This window comes from Venturia canescens, chromosome 5 (assembly GCF_019457755.1).
Source record: "Venturia canescens isolate UGA chromosome 5, ASM1945775v1, whole genome shotgun sequence".
NCBI classification, from domain to species: Eukaryota; Metazoa; Arthropoda; class Insecta; order Hymenoptera; family Ichneumonidae; genus Venturia; species Venturia canescens.
In genome coordinates, this window is record NC_057425.1 from 15,399,965 (window position 1) to 15,416,008 (window position 16,044).

Consider the following 16,044-nt stretch of genomic DNA (forward strand, 5'->3'; position numbering starts at 1 on the left):
CATTTCGATCAAGTTTATAAACGAGAAGAAATTAAATGTTTTTACATTAGTGACCAAAAACCGTTCAGTGCTTATACCGTGGTATGAAAAATAGCTCTCGTATCCGGATTACACAGAATAAAAATGATGAAGAACGAACAAATAAAAGCAGTAGCAACAGCAGCAGCATCCGAAAGAAAAATGGGTGATGAAAAAAGGAGAAAAAAAATAGTATAACTGGATAATGTTATAGCTATTTTACACACCAGGCTTTTGCGGTTCGGATAGGAGCTCACAGAGTTGTTAGTTACATTTCACAACGTGTGCAAACTCTCCGTTATTTCTCACAAACTCCCTCTCTCCAGTTCATATTACTCTTATATTTTTTCCTCCCCTCAAGTTTGTTTATATACTTATATATTTAAGTGTATATATCTCTACAAGCCCGGCGACCGGGTTATCAGAGGAAAGGGTAAACGTGTGTGAATCCGTATACGACGGGATGTTCGTTGCCCGGAGCTATTGTATTTTGCACTCGCGAGCTTGAAAAAGCTCTCCCTCAAGCTCCCAAGAGCTTTGAGCTTATTTCGAGGGCACGTTACTGCACTGATGGAAACGAGCCAGTGACGAAAAATTTGCCGGAGGCAATTTTCGCACCCCTTTCCCAGCATTGAGTCTGCTTCATTCCCTCGCTCCTGAAATTCACCCTCGCCTCGAAGCATCCCGCTCTCCCTTTTTCCTTAAATCTTTTCATTATTCTTATTATTCTCATGTAGATGACCGCATTCGCTCGGTTTCCTTTCTCGAGCCCTGATTTCTAGTCTTTTTCCGTTATGATTCTTCCCTTCGCTTAAATGACTTTCAGCCCATTTCTAAAAACTCGACGAACGTTTTCCATACTAATTGCGCAATTTAGTGGAAAGTCGGACAAAAATTTCAGGCGAATTATGAAGATAACTGTAAAAATTGAGCTTACCCAAATGGTCCGCCATACGCATGGAAATCGCTACTAATTATGCAATATGCAAAAAAGAATTTATTTTCAATGCTGCGTCAACTAACAACGAATCTTTTTTCGTGTAATCAGGAACGTTTGTTTTCGGAGCTCCGTCCTTCAGAATGGTCTCAGCAGATGTATTTACAAGGAGATACATAACCGAATGTTTATTGAGATATTATACAAACGATTAAGACAAACAACCTCGGGCTTTCGCTTGTCTTATAATAAACCAATTGTATACACGAAGTAAGCAAAACATATTAGCCCGTGCTATATCGATATTTCTTAGGGAAATACCTGAAAATTATAATGAACCCGTCCCTTAACACAGGATTTTCAGTTCAAATATGAGTACAGGATAATGATGTTACGTGATTTGACATGACTATCCAAAAACATCGTTTAATGGATTCGATAAACGGACTAGTGGTTGGAGCTTCCCAATCAAAACGAGCATATTATTTCTGGAAATAAAAATTCCATTGATCTTATCTAATATCTAATCTAATGTATTATATAGAAGGCAAGGGGTGTTTTGTATATGCCATTTTATCTCAACAACCACCACCACATTAAGAAAGATCCAGTTCTTTCTAGAAAGTTTCACAATTTTCTGAGACGTTCCCCAATGTTCAAGAACATTCTTTTATAAATCCCTTGGGGTCTCATCTCCCTCTTATCCCACCCCTTACCCCCCACACATTCGTACTCGTAACCGCCGCCCTTTGACGGAATTTTCATCGAAATATTCTAAAATTTCAAAAATATCATTGTTTACAATTTTGGATGTACTTCTGAAAGCCGATATCTGAATGTCGAGTTGAAATTTGATACACAGCTTCGTTTTGATACAAGAAAACTTAAGGATTTTTAGCGTGTTCTCCAAGGTATTGAATTTTGAAAGTCGTTTTTTAGCATTGAGGAGAATATTTATAATATAGTCTCTTTTCCCTACGCGTCAAAATGGTCTACTTCTATAAATACAAATATAGAAATAAATGAATACAAAAATACTACAAATACGTACACATTAGAAGATGTTCCGGACCTACCCAACGATTCCGCACACAAATCGAAAGATGTCTCGGGCCCACCCAACCATGTCTATACGTATTGAAGATACCGCTTTGCAGTGTGTGCGTCCAAAGGGCAAAATAGACTACGTTTACACGGCGTTCTCATTCCGGTTGAGGGATATGAATATAGATACCCCTAGGAAAAAAAGGTGGGGACAAGTACATTGATGGTCTCTCGTTTGCTGATAATTCCATCCATAAAAAAAACTTAAAAAAAAATTTTTTTTTTAAATTATCAAAAAAATTATTTTATAAAAAAAAATACAGAACAATTCGAAAAAAATTTCACAAATCTTGAAAAAACATTATCTTTAACAAAAAACTAATCTGTACCTATTTTTTAAAGTGTCAAAAGAATCAAATAACAAGTAAAAAATAAAAAACCGAAAAATCGTGCTTGAAATTATTTTGGAAACCGATGTCTCATTCTTCTTATTTGATTCGAACAGCTAAATCAATTAAAACAAATTCCATCTAATTTACGTGCAGCATTAAAATTTATTATATTAATTCAAGGCCAAGTATTTTCTAATAAATTGAAAAAAGTTACCATTTGAGTTACATGCAGGACGAAAATTTATGATATCAATCGAAGGACAAGTAATTTATGAGTAACTCCAAATTTCAACATTATGGAATTGTTCTAAGAAGCTTTTAAATCCAAAAAAATCACATGCAAGCTAGTCATTTCTTACTCTATGGTGGTAGAGACTTATAAGAAAATCGATTCTTTTCAGACTTTCAGGAGCTTCTGATATTATTCACAATATTCGACGTCAATTGGATCGATACAAATTATGTTTAAATATGAATTAAAAGTATTTGTCCGGCTCATCACTTTCCATAAAAATTGTTTATTCAAATAAAAATCAGGGCTTTTCTAGAACTGACGGAGCACAAATATTCATGCAGAGGGAATTTAGAGAGTTATCTTCAAGTAATTTTCCCTTAATTGCACTAATTTAATAAGAAAGTTCTGAAAAAATCGACAAAAAAATTTGAAAAAATCTCAGTAAGTTCAAAACTACAAATTGAAACTTTCTTCCCTCCTGAAACTTTATCTCAAATGCCGTATTTTTCGAGTTATTGTCAGTCAAGACGTGACCAAAAAGATGAAAAAAAAAATTCAAAAACGAAATATGAAATAATTAGAACAAGTTCATTATAAATCGACACTACTTCTTACGCTCTTGACATTTCCTTGAAACCCCCAAAGTTTTCGAAATACGCTACAATTTTTGAAACTCCTCTCATTTTTTGCTGAAATAAAGATAACCGTGAGAAAAAAAATCGTACGATATTTTTTAAAAAACAAAAATGAAGTTTTTTCTATCCTCTTCAAAGCCATCATGAAGAAAAGTAGCGAAAAAAATGTCTACTGCATTGGCAGCCAGTTTACGAAGGCCAAAAATTTGTCGAAAAACGGCGCTGTTCTAAAACGAGTGCCAGCTAAAAAAAATCGTAAAAAAATTTAAGAAGCGGAAAATTGAAGCTTAATTTATCCCCTTCAAAATAACGTTTATCAAATTCGATTCCGTTGATTTTTGACCGAGCTATCGAACTTTTAGTGTGGGCAAAAATTTCGATCAGTGAATCGAAATTTTTGAACGGGAGTGTACCTGACCATGTTGAAAACGATGTTTGAAATTTTATATCTCGGAAAATATTTAACCGCGCTAAAAACTACCCTTTGAAGAAAAGTTTTATATCGCAAAAAGAAAATGCGTGCACAATTTCAGTTAGAAATTCGGTTATTAACCTTTGGAAAATTATCCCCAATTTTTTTCTAAGTTCGCAATCCACTCTCAGTCACTATCGACATAAGAGAAACGCCTGATGTTTTGGCTAATACATCAATAAAAATTGTTTATTGTTTTTGGATCTTGGTTGTAAAGAAGATGAAAAAAAAATCTTGTGCACGAGTGCAGTGAAATGGAAATGCGAAAATGGTTTTTCGAAGAATTCCTTCAATTGAATTCCTCAGAATACGGTAGCTACATTATACTTTACGCTACCGGGAAAAATCTCCCGTGATTTTTTTGACTTCTGGCAGGCAAGGAACGTGAGTAATAAAAGAGCAATGTGCAAGACTGATTCTTATCTCCGGCTCTTTCTTCCTCTGTTCAATAGCACAATGACCTCAGGTTGCCATTCCATCTAGTACTGGCATCGCAAGAACTTCCCCAAGATTTCCTTACACCTAAAAACATGTGAAATCAAACTCCAGAGCCTGCGGATCAGGCACAAATCGAGAGAATCATTTTATTCAAAGTTGATTGTTTGATTTCATGCTCAAAATAACTTCTTGTATATTTTCCTAATAGTGGAATAGTATTGACCGGAAGATGAATTTTGTCCGAATACAAAAAAAAACGGGAATGAATATAATTCAAAGGTTGATATAGACACCCGACTATCGATTTTGTTTCGCAAGCCATTGTGACCTGAAAATGAATTAAAAAAAAAAACTGAATCTAGTATACAAGCCTTCCATTTCCCAGATCCTTAGCAGCTAGTCAACTACGGGATCCTCGTTGAGCTCGAACATTGGAAAAAGAAAACAAACATGTATATTAGGGTGGCCCTTAATATGGGTAAAAAAAAAAATAGATCGCGCCGCCCCCCAAAACGGTTCCAAATGATAAAAAAAAAAATCTACGCAAAGCCGTAGCTATGTCTGGTAAGAGGAAGACGTGCCTGTAAGCATGAACTTGGTTTTAAATATCAATTTTTCTGCATGATTTAGTTATTTTTAAAAATGGTGTATTTCAGTGAAAAATGGTCGTATCGAGGTCTAAAAAAACGCATTTTGAAGCTTCACGTTTCTAATTTGAAGATCTTATGACGAAAAAAATGCAGAGCTACATGTTCTGCGCAATTTTGAGAAAAAGTGCGAGAAAAAAAAAGCAAATTTTTATCCTTTTTTATCAATTCCATAAGCGTAGATTTATTTTTTTCAACTAAGCCATGGTATGGACTGGATAACTGGTTTATTAAGCTTCAATTTTCTTTTTTTAAAACTTGGGTAGGACGATTTTTTGCTGAGATGTTGAACTTTGAATGAAGAACTCTCTTGTCTTTGATCGACGATATCTCAGCAACCAATGGTCGCACAGGAAATTCAAGGGCAGTTCTGAAAACTGGAATGAATGTCCTACAAGGTTCCGTTGCAATCTTGAAGATGAATTTTTTATTCCATCCTTATCGTGAATTTAAAAAAATATGAAAAAAAGGGTAATTCATGGTTTTTCAGAAGCTCTCAATGTTGGAAGCCTTACGAAAAAATAATATATTACGACCCTAGGCCCGAAAGTTGGATTTCCTGGCCGCGTGTGATATAAAGGCCGAGACGAAGCCGAGGCCCTTATATCACACGCGGCCTTCTCCGATCTTATGTTTTCCTATGGCTGTTCGAAAACATTCGCCTTCTGCGTACTTGATAAAAAACCTGTCGCTGAATTTGTCTGATGGTCTCAACGAAATGTATTTCTTGACTGTGTCGTAGAAAAGATTTCCAATAATAAATTGTCCAGCGTAATCATTCTTGTTATAATTTATTGAGACAAGATATTTATCAGTTAGGTCTTCCACATCTTCGACCTTCATATTTGTGATTTCGTCACAACGTAGGCAACCGCAGACTCCAAATATTAGTATAACCTGTAGAAATTGGAGCAAACAAAATTGAATGGCTGTAACAAAAAAAAGTATAGTTTGAGGTGAGCATATGTAAATGATTTTTTACCTTCATAGCTAAATACGTGTGATTTGGAGCCTCGTCCATAAATTTTGTGATATGATTCCATCTTAAAACGCAAGCTTTCTTCGGTTTGTAGCCTTTGGCATTCGTTTTTATCAGACTTTTTAATTTCAGAAAATGATGAATATTAATATTTTTTAAGCATGCTCCATATGCTCCACAAAGTTGGCGGTTTCAGTTTTTCTTTTAAGGTTCGGAAATAAATTATCAGGTTGTTTTCTTCTGAGCTGGAGAGAGATTTTTTATTTTCTTCTCGCCATGTCTTGTAGGTGTTGTAGACGAGAAGATACCGATCGGAAGATTTCCTCGATATCATTTCGGCTTGCACAATAACGTTGGCCTCTTCATCGAAATTCCTCAATATTTCTTCCTCGTCTGCGGAACCTTCTGATGACGATTGCTCCATTTTTTTTACGCACGACTTCGAGGATGTAGAAACAATTCACGCGTTTGAAAAACGACCGTTTGACACGAGCAAGCACAGAACAAATGAATAGAGCATAATGCGTACATATGTTCATATCACCGGCCGCAAAAATCCCGTCAGAGCGCGCTGTCATAAGCCGGCCACAAAAATTGCTCTTCCCGGTCTGAAATGCGGCCCGAAAGTGCGTACTTTCGGCTAGGGGAGCAAGAAATAGTATATTACACACCTAGGGAGGGAAAGTAGACTACTTCAAACCGCGGGCAGAATTGTCACCCGAGCCGAAGGCGAGGGTGATAAGCACGCGGTTTGAGGTGGTCTAATTTCACTCCCGTGGAGTGTACACTATTTTTCACCACACATGCACCGAAAATTCAACCTTCCGATTTCGGAAAGTTGAACTTTCGGCGCAGGTGTGGTGAAAAATCAATTTTTCTGTCCTCCAGGCCGAAAGTGGCAACTTTCGGCCCGCTGCGCAGGCCGAAGTTGCCGCATTCCGCCTGCGTCGGACAGAAAAATCGTATACACACCTCGGGCAGGAAAAAGTAAAACCTCAGACCACATGTTTGTCAGCCTCGGCTTCGCCTCGGTCGACAATTACATGTGATCTGAGACTTTCCTTATTTTCCTGCCCTAGGTGTGTAATATACTAATTCTTGCTCCCCTAGCCGAAAGTACGCACTTTCCGCCGCATTTCAAGCCGGGAAGAGCATTTTTCGTGGCCGGCTGACTCGGCTAACTTCAGTGCGCTCTGACGATATTTTTGCGGCCGGTGATCCTTTCTTAAAAAAAGACATTTCAATATATGAATGCGAAGCCTGTATTCGTTGCCGTGATTTTGTTTATTCGTTGCCAAGCATCATTATTTGCTTCAAGCGGGCGCGTATAGCGTATCTTTCATCATTCATGTTATGCGCTATACTGCCATGAACCCGGACGAATAACACACATTTGTTCGTCCAGATGCGAAAACAGAAAATAATGTAACCGGACTAATAAAATGAATATGGTCGTTCGAAATAATGTTGTATTTCCAGATGCCAGGTTCATAGGAAAGCACATATTCATATAAATTGTCAAGTTAAATCAAAAAGAAATTGTTAACTATCATGGGACTTTGACTTTAAATCAGACATTTATCAACTAATCATTTATTTGTACTAATAATATTGTCGTATCATTGTGTAATATTTTGTGTGTATGTTTTTTTACTTTTTGTTTATGTTTTTAATGCTCGCCCCGACCAGCAAAACCTCGGCTTCGCCTCGGTCCTGCAAAAGTCGGGCGGGCGCCTCCCCCCGCCCCCTCCCCCCCCTCCCCCCCTCGCGATTGCTAGTAATTATTGAACGTACTTTCGGCTACGGGATCAAGAAAAATAGTATCCAACCCACGGCCCAAATGTTGGATGCCAGGAAATCCAACTTTCGGACCTAGGGTCGTAATATACTATTCATCAAAAACTTTCGGAATTTTTTTTTGTATATTTCAACTTTATTTATGGGAAAAATGTAGAAAAAACTTAGAAATTTTTTATTTTTTTCATTTTTGTCACGATCATTACTCGTTTATCGTAAAAAACGTGACCCTTAAATTTGATTAATGTTTGATCGGTTGCAACGAAGAAACGATTAGTTAGATCAAATTGTAACTTCGCAAGGTTTTTGGGGGTATATTCAGCTGTAAATGGCATACTCAACATCAGTCATTTCATGATTATTTGAAATTTGGCTATTGTTTTTCTGAAAAACCATAAATTACTTTTTTATCCTATTTTTTTTTATTCATGACAAGAATGAAAGAAAAATTTCATCTTCAAGATCGCAACGGAATCTTATAGGACATTCATTCCAGTTTTCAGAACTGCCCTTGAATTTCCTGTGCGACCATTGGTTGCCGAGATATCGTCGATCAAAGACAAAAGAGCTCTTCATTCAAAGTTCAACATCTCAGCAAAAAATGGTCCTACCAAAGTTTTTAAAAAAGCAAATTGAAGCTTAATAAACCAGCTATCCGGTCCATACCATGGCTTAGTTGAAAAAATAAATCTGGGCTTATGGGATCGATAAAAAAGCATAAAAATTTGCTGTTTTTTCTCGCACTTTTTCTCAAAATTGCGCAGAACATGTACCTCTGCATTTTTTTCGTCATAAGATCTTGGAAATAGAAACTTGGAGCTCCAAAATGCGTTTTTTTAGACCTCGATACGACCATTTTTCACTGAAATACAACATTTTTAAAAATTACTAAATCATGCAGAACAATTGATAATTAAATCCAAGTTCATGCTTACAGGCACGTCTTCCTCTTACCGAACATAGCTACGACTTTGCGTAGATTTTTTTTTATCATTTGGAACCGTTTTGGGGGGCGGCGCGATAATTTTTTTTTTTACCCATATTAAGGGCCACCCTAATGATCAGAGCTTCGGATTGTCAAACGTAGATTTACGAAGTATATGTTATCAATGCAACCGGATCTGTGCGTTGTGTTGAGTCTAATTGAGTAAACCAAAAGTCCGACAAAATCCAACTGGAGATCGTCAAAATCGTGATATTAGAAAACTTGAAGAAATCATTTCTATAAATTATTCGGCTGGGTGAATCACGAAAGAGGAAACGGCGATAGAGGAAAAATAATGTAATGGAGCTCGTCGAATTTCGAAATTCTGCAGTATTAGTCTCACATTGACTGAATCTTTCTTTTTATGAGGTCTAAAAAATGTCGATCGAAAAGTTTGATGAAAATTTAATTGAGCCATCAATTTTGATTGAATGTTTCGTTCCCCACAGTTGAAAAATAAGGATGGAAGAACCTATGTGAAAATATTGTTGACGAGAACGAGTAAAGTATCTCTCCGAAAAATGTTCCAATTTTATATCTTCTAGAATGTTCGAAAACCACGAGAAACTCGAGAGAAAAGCGGGAGGAAGAGGAGGGTAAAACCCGAGAAAAGTTAGTCGTGAATCGCAATACCTCGGAGGACACTTTGACCGATCTATCTTAGTGAAGAAAAATCCTTGAGCCTGAAATACTCTTTATGGGCCTCTTACATAGTGTCTTTGCACTTTTTCATTTTTCAGTTTCGTTGACTTGGTACACACATATGTATAGAGCAAGGAAACAGTATAAGATCGAAGTAGCTTGAAAAAAAAACGTAAGCCAAAAGGCACATCAGAAAATTCACTTTCCGATAAGGCTTCCCCTTGCTTCTTGACCTGTGCGCATGCTTCTTTGTCCCAACGGACTCGATTCATTCTCGTTTGCGTCAATGTTATTCTACCATGGCCTCTTATCTCATGAAAACTCGATGAAAACATTGGCTTTTCTACGTTCCTCGAGCCTCTTTACGTTTTTTTTTTTTACTTAGTCTCGTACAATCTTTTCGTTTCTCCTTCTCCCATTTTTCATCATCTTTCGCTCGTTCCCACACTATTCTCTGGTCAAACTTTTCATGCAAAAGTCTCTAGAATACGATAATGAATACAAAAACTCTATGAGATTGTTTGTTGTCATATTGGCACTTCGAGATTTTTGTGCTTTTCAATTTCATCGATTTTTCATTTCAAATTTTCATTTTCAAATTTTTTATTGCTTTAGCGACTGCAGCTGTACACCTCTGAACCTCTGTAAGCCCGAACAATTTTTAAATGATCTCTTCTAGAGAATTCATGCACCTCTTTGAGGTGTAAAAACGCAACGTTCTTCTGAAACTTTCTTTTTATTTTCGCCATGATTTCGTTTCACATCCTGCCACGGTATTCCACTTTAATTCACTTTTTTCATTCTCCTTCTCATTTTCCTTCAATTTTCTCTCGCGCATGGTTGACTCAATTCCGCAGCTTGAATCGCGTTCCCAAGGGGTGCATGTCGAGAAGAACACCGAGAGAAGCAGTCTGATATGCTCCTGCTCTCGAACAGCAACGGGAAATAATGAGTATGCAAATGACAAAGTCGTCCGTCCACAAGCGGGCGAGTGTCTGGTAGTCGAACGTTTCAGCCAACCATCATCCCGCTCTAGAAATATATTTCTTTCTCTCAATACATTTTTCATGGGCTCTTGGTCGTTGTAACTTTTATAAATACGAAATATTCTGAAATAACATAAACGATGGTGGAAATTGATCTTGACCAAAGCTGATTTAGGTTTTCGAAAGAGTGAATTGGAATAAGTTTCCCCTTATCAATTTCACGTCTTTCGACACTACTTCATAAAAACTTCTTAAAGATTAAGGTTCACGATTAAATGACTACTGTCGTATATGGGATTAGGTTGAATGCAAAATATTTCAAACGTCGCCAAAAAATTATGTTATGTTCGATTGATCGAATAAACACACGAGACTAAAACTTCGAAGCTTTATCTCCTTGAATTTCTGAATATTCTTGTCAAAAGACTTTGTTAAAATGTTTGCGAAGCATGGTAATCATCGAAAGTATTGAATGAGAATTAATTAGCCACAAGGTTACTAGTAAGAATATCTAGGAAAATCTCTTTAACTATTACTTTCCGAAAAATATTTAAAATAATGTTTGGATTTGTTTTAATTTTGGGATTTCAGAGGACGAGTACAAATTTATGGGGCAAGTGGATGGGCGTCGTTCACGGTGATGAAGTCGAATATGTTTTTGGTCGACCTCTAAACATGTCACTGAAATACTCTGCGAGCGAGCGTATACTTTCGACGAAAATGATTCAAGCTTACTCACGTTTCGCATTTTTGGGGTAAGTTTTTAAAATAGAAAAAATAATATATTAACACTTGCTACATTTTGATGATGCCATCCGACCTAGACTAAGATGAAATAGAAAGAAAATAGTAAACACAGAATAAGGCCCTATTGAATTTAGTAAGGTATTCGAGACGAATTTATAAAGACTCTATAGAAGATTCTGTAAAGAAAGATTTCAGTGAAGGAAAAATGATGTAAGACAATCAATGTGACAAATTCCACAAATATAGAAAAAACGAGAATGAGTTACCCCACACCGGAAGTGGATTCATCTCCATTCTTGAGAAATCGAGATTTTTCTGAATTGGGTGAAGCGATCTTTATTCATAAGTTGAATATCAAGATTTTATGGTATTGAGCCCTAGTTAATAATGCAAAAAGATGAATTCAACTGTTTTGGCTCGATCTACTGGAAAAACATGTCAAAGACTGCATGGAGAAACTTCATCTTGCATTGTATTGATTTCCTTTCTGAAAAAATCGTGATTTTTCCATTTGTAGTCGAACGATCTCCGTGCTCAAGTTTGATAGCGAGTTTCGAGGCCATTAAGCTACCGTCAATAATGCCAAGAGATAAATCCGACTGTTTCGGTCCGATCTACCGCAAAATGATGTGAAAGACTACACCGAGAAACCACATTTTGCTATGGATTTATCTGCATTCAAAAACCATCAACTGTTCAGGATTGAGCGAGGCCTCGACGGTAGCGCGAGAGAATTCGGGCCGGGCTCTCGCGCTCCGCCGCTGGCGTCGCCAGTTCTCGGGTTCGGACATTTTGGGCGCGTGAAATTAGAGCAGCCGGGTGCTTATTTCACGCACTCACGGGGGCGTCGCCACCTCCTGGGTAGCAATTATCACGGGACCGGGGAAGCGCACCGCGCATGCGCGCGGGGCTTCTTCATCGATCTCTATGATCGATCAGTCAGTGTCTCAATCCGGGCGCCGGAGCGTGCAGGCGCATCGATTCATTTGCAAACCATATCTTCACCTTTTCGGTATCAATGGCGGGAGTTTTACATCTCATTTCGGGCTAAATTAACCTCAGCACGGTTCTTCGCATTCAGAACATAACATCGGGACATTGCAATGGGTTTATCGCACATAACCAGGGGTTTTCGGGCTCATCATCGGCATGCACGCTTCGGTCGGCCATCTTGTTTATTGCGCACGGGCGTGATGAACACCGGGTCACCTCATCTTCTCACCCGTTCTTCGCACCACGGACAAACTTGGCGTGCTCATATGCACTAATTATGTACATTCTCATCGGGAAGTTACCACCAATAAATCATTTATTAATTTTTCCTCTACTCTCCGGCGTACTTATTATTTCGCCACCTACACCAGACTCCTTGCACAAACATCAACATATTTCCGAATTCAGTGGAGAGTTCTCCGTGCTCTTGTCGAATAGTGAGTTTCGAGATCATTGGGACTTCGTTATTCATGGGGAAGATTAATCCAACTGCTTTGGCTTTAATCTCGAAACTTTTTTATTTTCGAGTTCAAAATAGATGATCTAGAAATTTATAACAACAACGTTATTTGAGTATAATAGTAACAATAATAATAATATCATTATTTTCAATCAGCATTTCATATGATGTCACTTTCGCAGACTGTCACCTGAAATTAAGAAGCATTTCCGTCCGAGTGGTATGACGTCAGGGGGGCTATTCTCGACGTTTGAGAATAGTATTTGTGCACGAAAATAATGTTTTTCCTAAAGAGCGCTGCGTCCACGAAATTGTTTCCCATACGAAACTTTTTCGTTAACGAATCGACGCTACAAAACGTGACTCTTCGAAGGAACTTTCAATCCGTCAACGGAAGTGATACACGGAACTTTACGTCCGTTCACGGAAAACGTTTTCCGTGAGTCCAGAATAGACCCCCAGGTGCCTAACCCTATCGGGAACACAGCTGACAGCCAAGTGTCAAATGTCACTTGGAATGAAATAGTCTTTCGCGTGAACATAGCCTCCGCGTGAAGTTGACTCTCAAACAAACGATATCGCTGTGGGCTGATCGTTGCTGGCCTCAGCCACGTTCGCACCCGACTTTTACGCCCTCGTTTACGCCCCTGAAGCGTCGCCTATCATGGCGGCAAGCGACCTTCCCATTCGTTGAGAAATGCAAAATTCTATTGCTTCTCATTTAAAAACTATTGCACTCACAAAAAAACACTTTTGTAGTTTTGCTTAAAAATGCGTCCCGAACACGTCAGTAACGGGTTTATAGTTTATTGGTTATGGAGCAAAATGGACACTTAAGGATTTAATCAAGTTTCATTGATGCGCATATGGTCTTTCAACTATCTTTGAGTTCCAAAATTGATGCCCAGTCCTTGTTTCCCGAATTTTGTAAAAAAAAAAATTCGGGGCAAAACGGACACAGCCCCTCAGAGGCATAAAAATCGAAAAACCAACATTTTTTGAAATATAGCCGTTCCATGCGACTGTTCCCAAATAGAATGTCAATTCGGTAATATGGGAAAAGAAATGGGACCACTCAGGCTCTACTTCTTGGATGTAAATGAAAAGAAATGAATCAAATTTTATATCCCATTTCTATCTTGTTTTTGAGGAATGCAAAAAATCAACTTTGGGTCCATCGTGCTAGGGTATATTTCGTGATCGCACTGTATCGGAGTCCCACCATTGATTCATGGTCCTAGTTTCCAGAATTTCTTCAAAAAAATTTTCCGAGGCACAACCTCCAAGAGGCATAAAAATCGAAATATCGACATTTTTCGAAATGTAGTAGTTGAGCACACAGAAAAAGCTCACCAAGACAGTCAAATCCTCGTCTTCTGAAGACGTTTCTTGCATTTTTTGCGAAGGGTTATATTCGTCGTCCTCCAAAGATTGGATTTACTGTGTAACATACAAAAAATGAGTACACACATAGTGTACAGGTGTTGAAGACGAAGATGTCAGCTATGAGTGCGATTTTTGTAAAAAATGAATGAAAAACCTTTTTTCCTTATTCGTACTTTGATTACTATTGTGGTTTTTAAAAATAAGTCAAAAAAGCGAATAGATAGGGAGAAAGTAGTTTGGGATCTATTTTGCTCTGAAACTTGAATTTTTTGGGGATGTCACCGTGGAATTCAACAATTTACCACGATTTATGGTCAGGACATGATTTGGAACCGAAAAAAAATGTTATGCATTTTATGAAATTTCAGTTTTGAGAAAGTCCGTTTTACTCCATGTGTCCATTTTGCCCAGTATTACCCTATATATGGGTCATTCCATGACAATTCAACCACGTTGCGACGGTGATCCTTTTCCATTTTTTTGATTTTTTAATATGTTTTTATAAATGTAAAAAGAAGTCTTCAGCTAAATTTTTAGCTCTTTATCTCCACCCATTCCGGAGTTATCGATTATTGCTTAAAAAATGTATATCTCTGATTATAATTATCATAATGTCACTTAATACGGATCATTTTTAAACATTTTTAACGCTCTTTCTAAACAAAAATTAAAAAACAGAAAAATAATTTTTTTTAATGCTTTTCGGTTATTTTTAGTCAAAAAATTGGTTTTTTTCAATGGGACACTTTCGATTTTTTTCAAAAAAATTCACAAAATATTACGTTAGAAAACGAAATTTTTGAGCCACGATTGCAAGATGGGCTTCAAATAACTTCCTCTAAAAAAATTTTTAAAATGCTGCAAATTAAAATTTGCAAATTTCTTCCTCAAGATAGTCAAGATGCACGGTGCTCAAGATGCACGATGCTCAAAGCTTCCTCTATGAGGAATTTGTTCATCACGAATGAACGTTGTTTTTTCCGTATGAATTTAGCCTCAGAATGGTCGTGTTTCAAGGACCAATCGGAATCACGGAAAAGCGATGACAATGAACAGCTTATTCACGCGTCACAACCTTACTTTATAAAAAGGGATTTTACAAAACACTTTCATTGAATCGGCTGCAAGAAATTTCTTATTCCACGAGACAACTCTCGACAGCGTTATCCTAATATTATCGAAGTTGTTCAATTCACTTAATAATTTTTTTTGTTAGTGAATCGCGAACCAGTATTGAATATGAAAATTTGAATGAACACATAGTTTTGTAACCGTGGAAAAACGTCACAGAAATGTTCTTCAAAAACATAATTAAAGATTTCGATGTTCGCTTCGAATATTTGATCCAAAAATTATGAGATCACATTGTGTAAGAGCAAAATATGAAGCTGGAATAGTTTATTTCAAAAGCTCGTTTATTAAATTAACTTACGATAGTTTTTCTTTGCGATATTCGAATTTTTATCCGTCGAGAAAACTAACAAGGTGCTAAATACTTGTGGCCAAGCCTGTATATCTCAATATATGTGTGTGAGTATCAAATAAGCAACTTCAGGGTTGTGCTGTTGAGTTACCTTATCAAACAAAAAATTCTCTGCAGCATATTTAATGTAAGTTTTGATAATTTTTTGATGATGAAAATAAATAATTAAGCTTGGATTATAGATAACGAGTATACAAATCAGTAAGTAGGTCCATTGTCAAATAGGTATTTGGTCTAAGGAATTTTTGTAGAGAATTTTATTGATGACAAAATATGTTTGCAGCATATATATGAGAGTTTTTTTTTCAGCTGGAAAGTATATTCACTAGAATATTTGCTGCACGTGTATAGAAAAACGAAGTATAGCTTTGTTTTTTTGGCATGACACGACGATGAATGCTTGCGTAACCCGTACCAAAAAATATATCGATTTTTTCTATACACCCTAATATATATTCATGAGAGTAGGTGTCTCTTCCGTTCTATTTGGCCATTTTTCTTCGAGCTTCCATTTGTGTAAAACTAAATGCGCATAAACCAGACAGGGATAAAGTATAGATCCACGTTTGCCGAGTTATCATTTTTCAATGTTCGGTAAACTTTTCCCACGAGTGCACGTCACGTGGTAAACGTATTCAAGTACACGAGATCAGCGTACATCGAAAAACAGTGAGACCCCTTGTGTATTTCGTGGAGCAAGGGGAATAAACACTTGTGCGTATCTCCTGAGACAACATGCTCCACCATTGATATATTTTCCTCGTTTTC

The 16,044-nt window shown here is 37.2% G+C and overlaps 1 protein-coding gene across 1 annotated transcript in view; it reads left to right on the forward strand.

The window, feature by feature from the left end:
• Window positions 1-16,044, forward strand: part of LOC122410432 (acetylcholinesterase-like) — a 180,967-nt gene that overhangs the window by 131,737 nt on the left and 33,186 nt on the right. Inside the window, exon 4 of the mRNA XM_043418554.1 lies at window positions 10,799-10,962. Coding sequence (XP_043274489.1) covers window positions 10,799-10,962 — 164 coding nt within the window. The remainder of the gene's footprint in view (window positions 1-10,798; window positions 10,963-16,044) is intronic.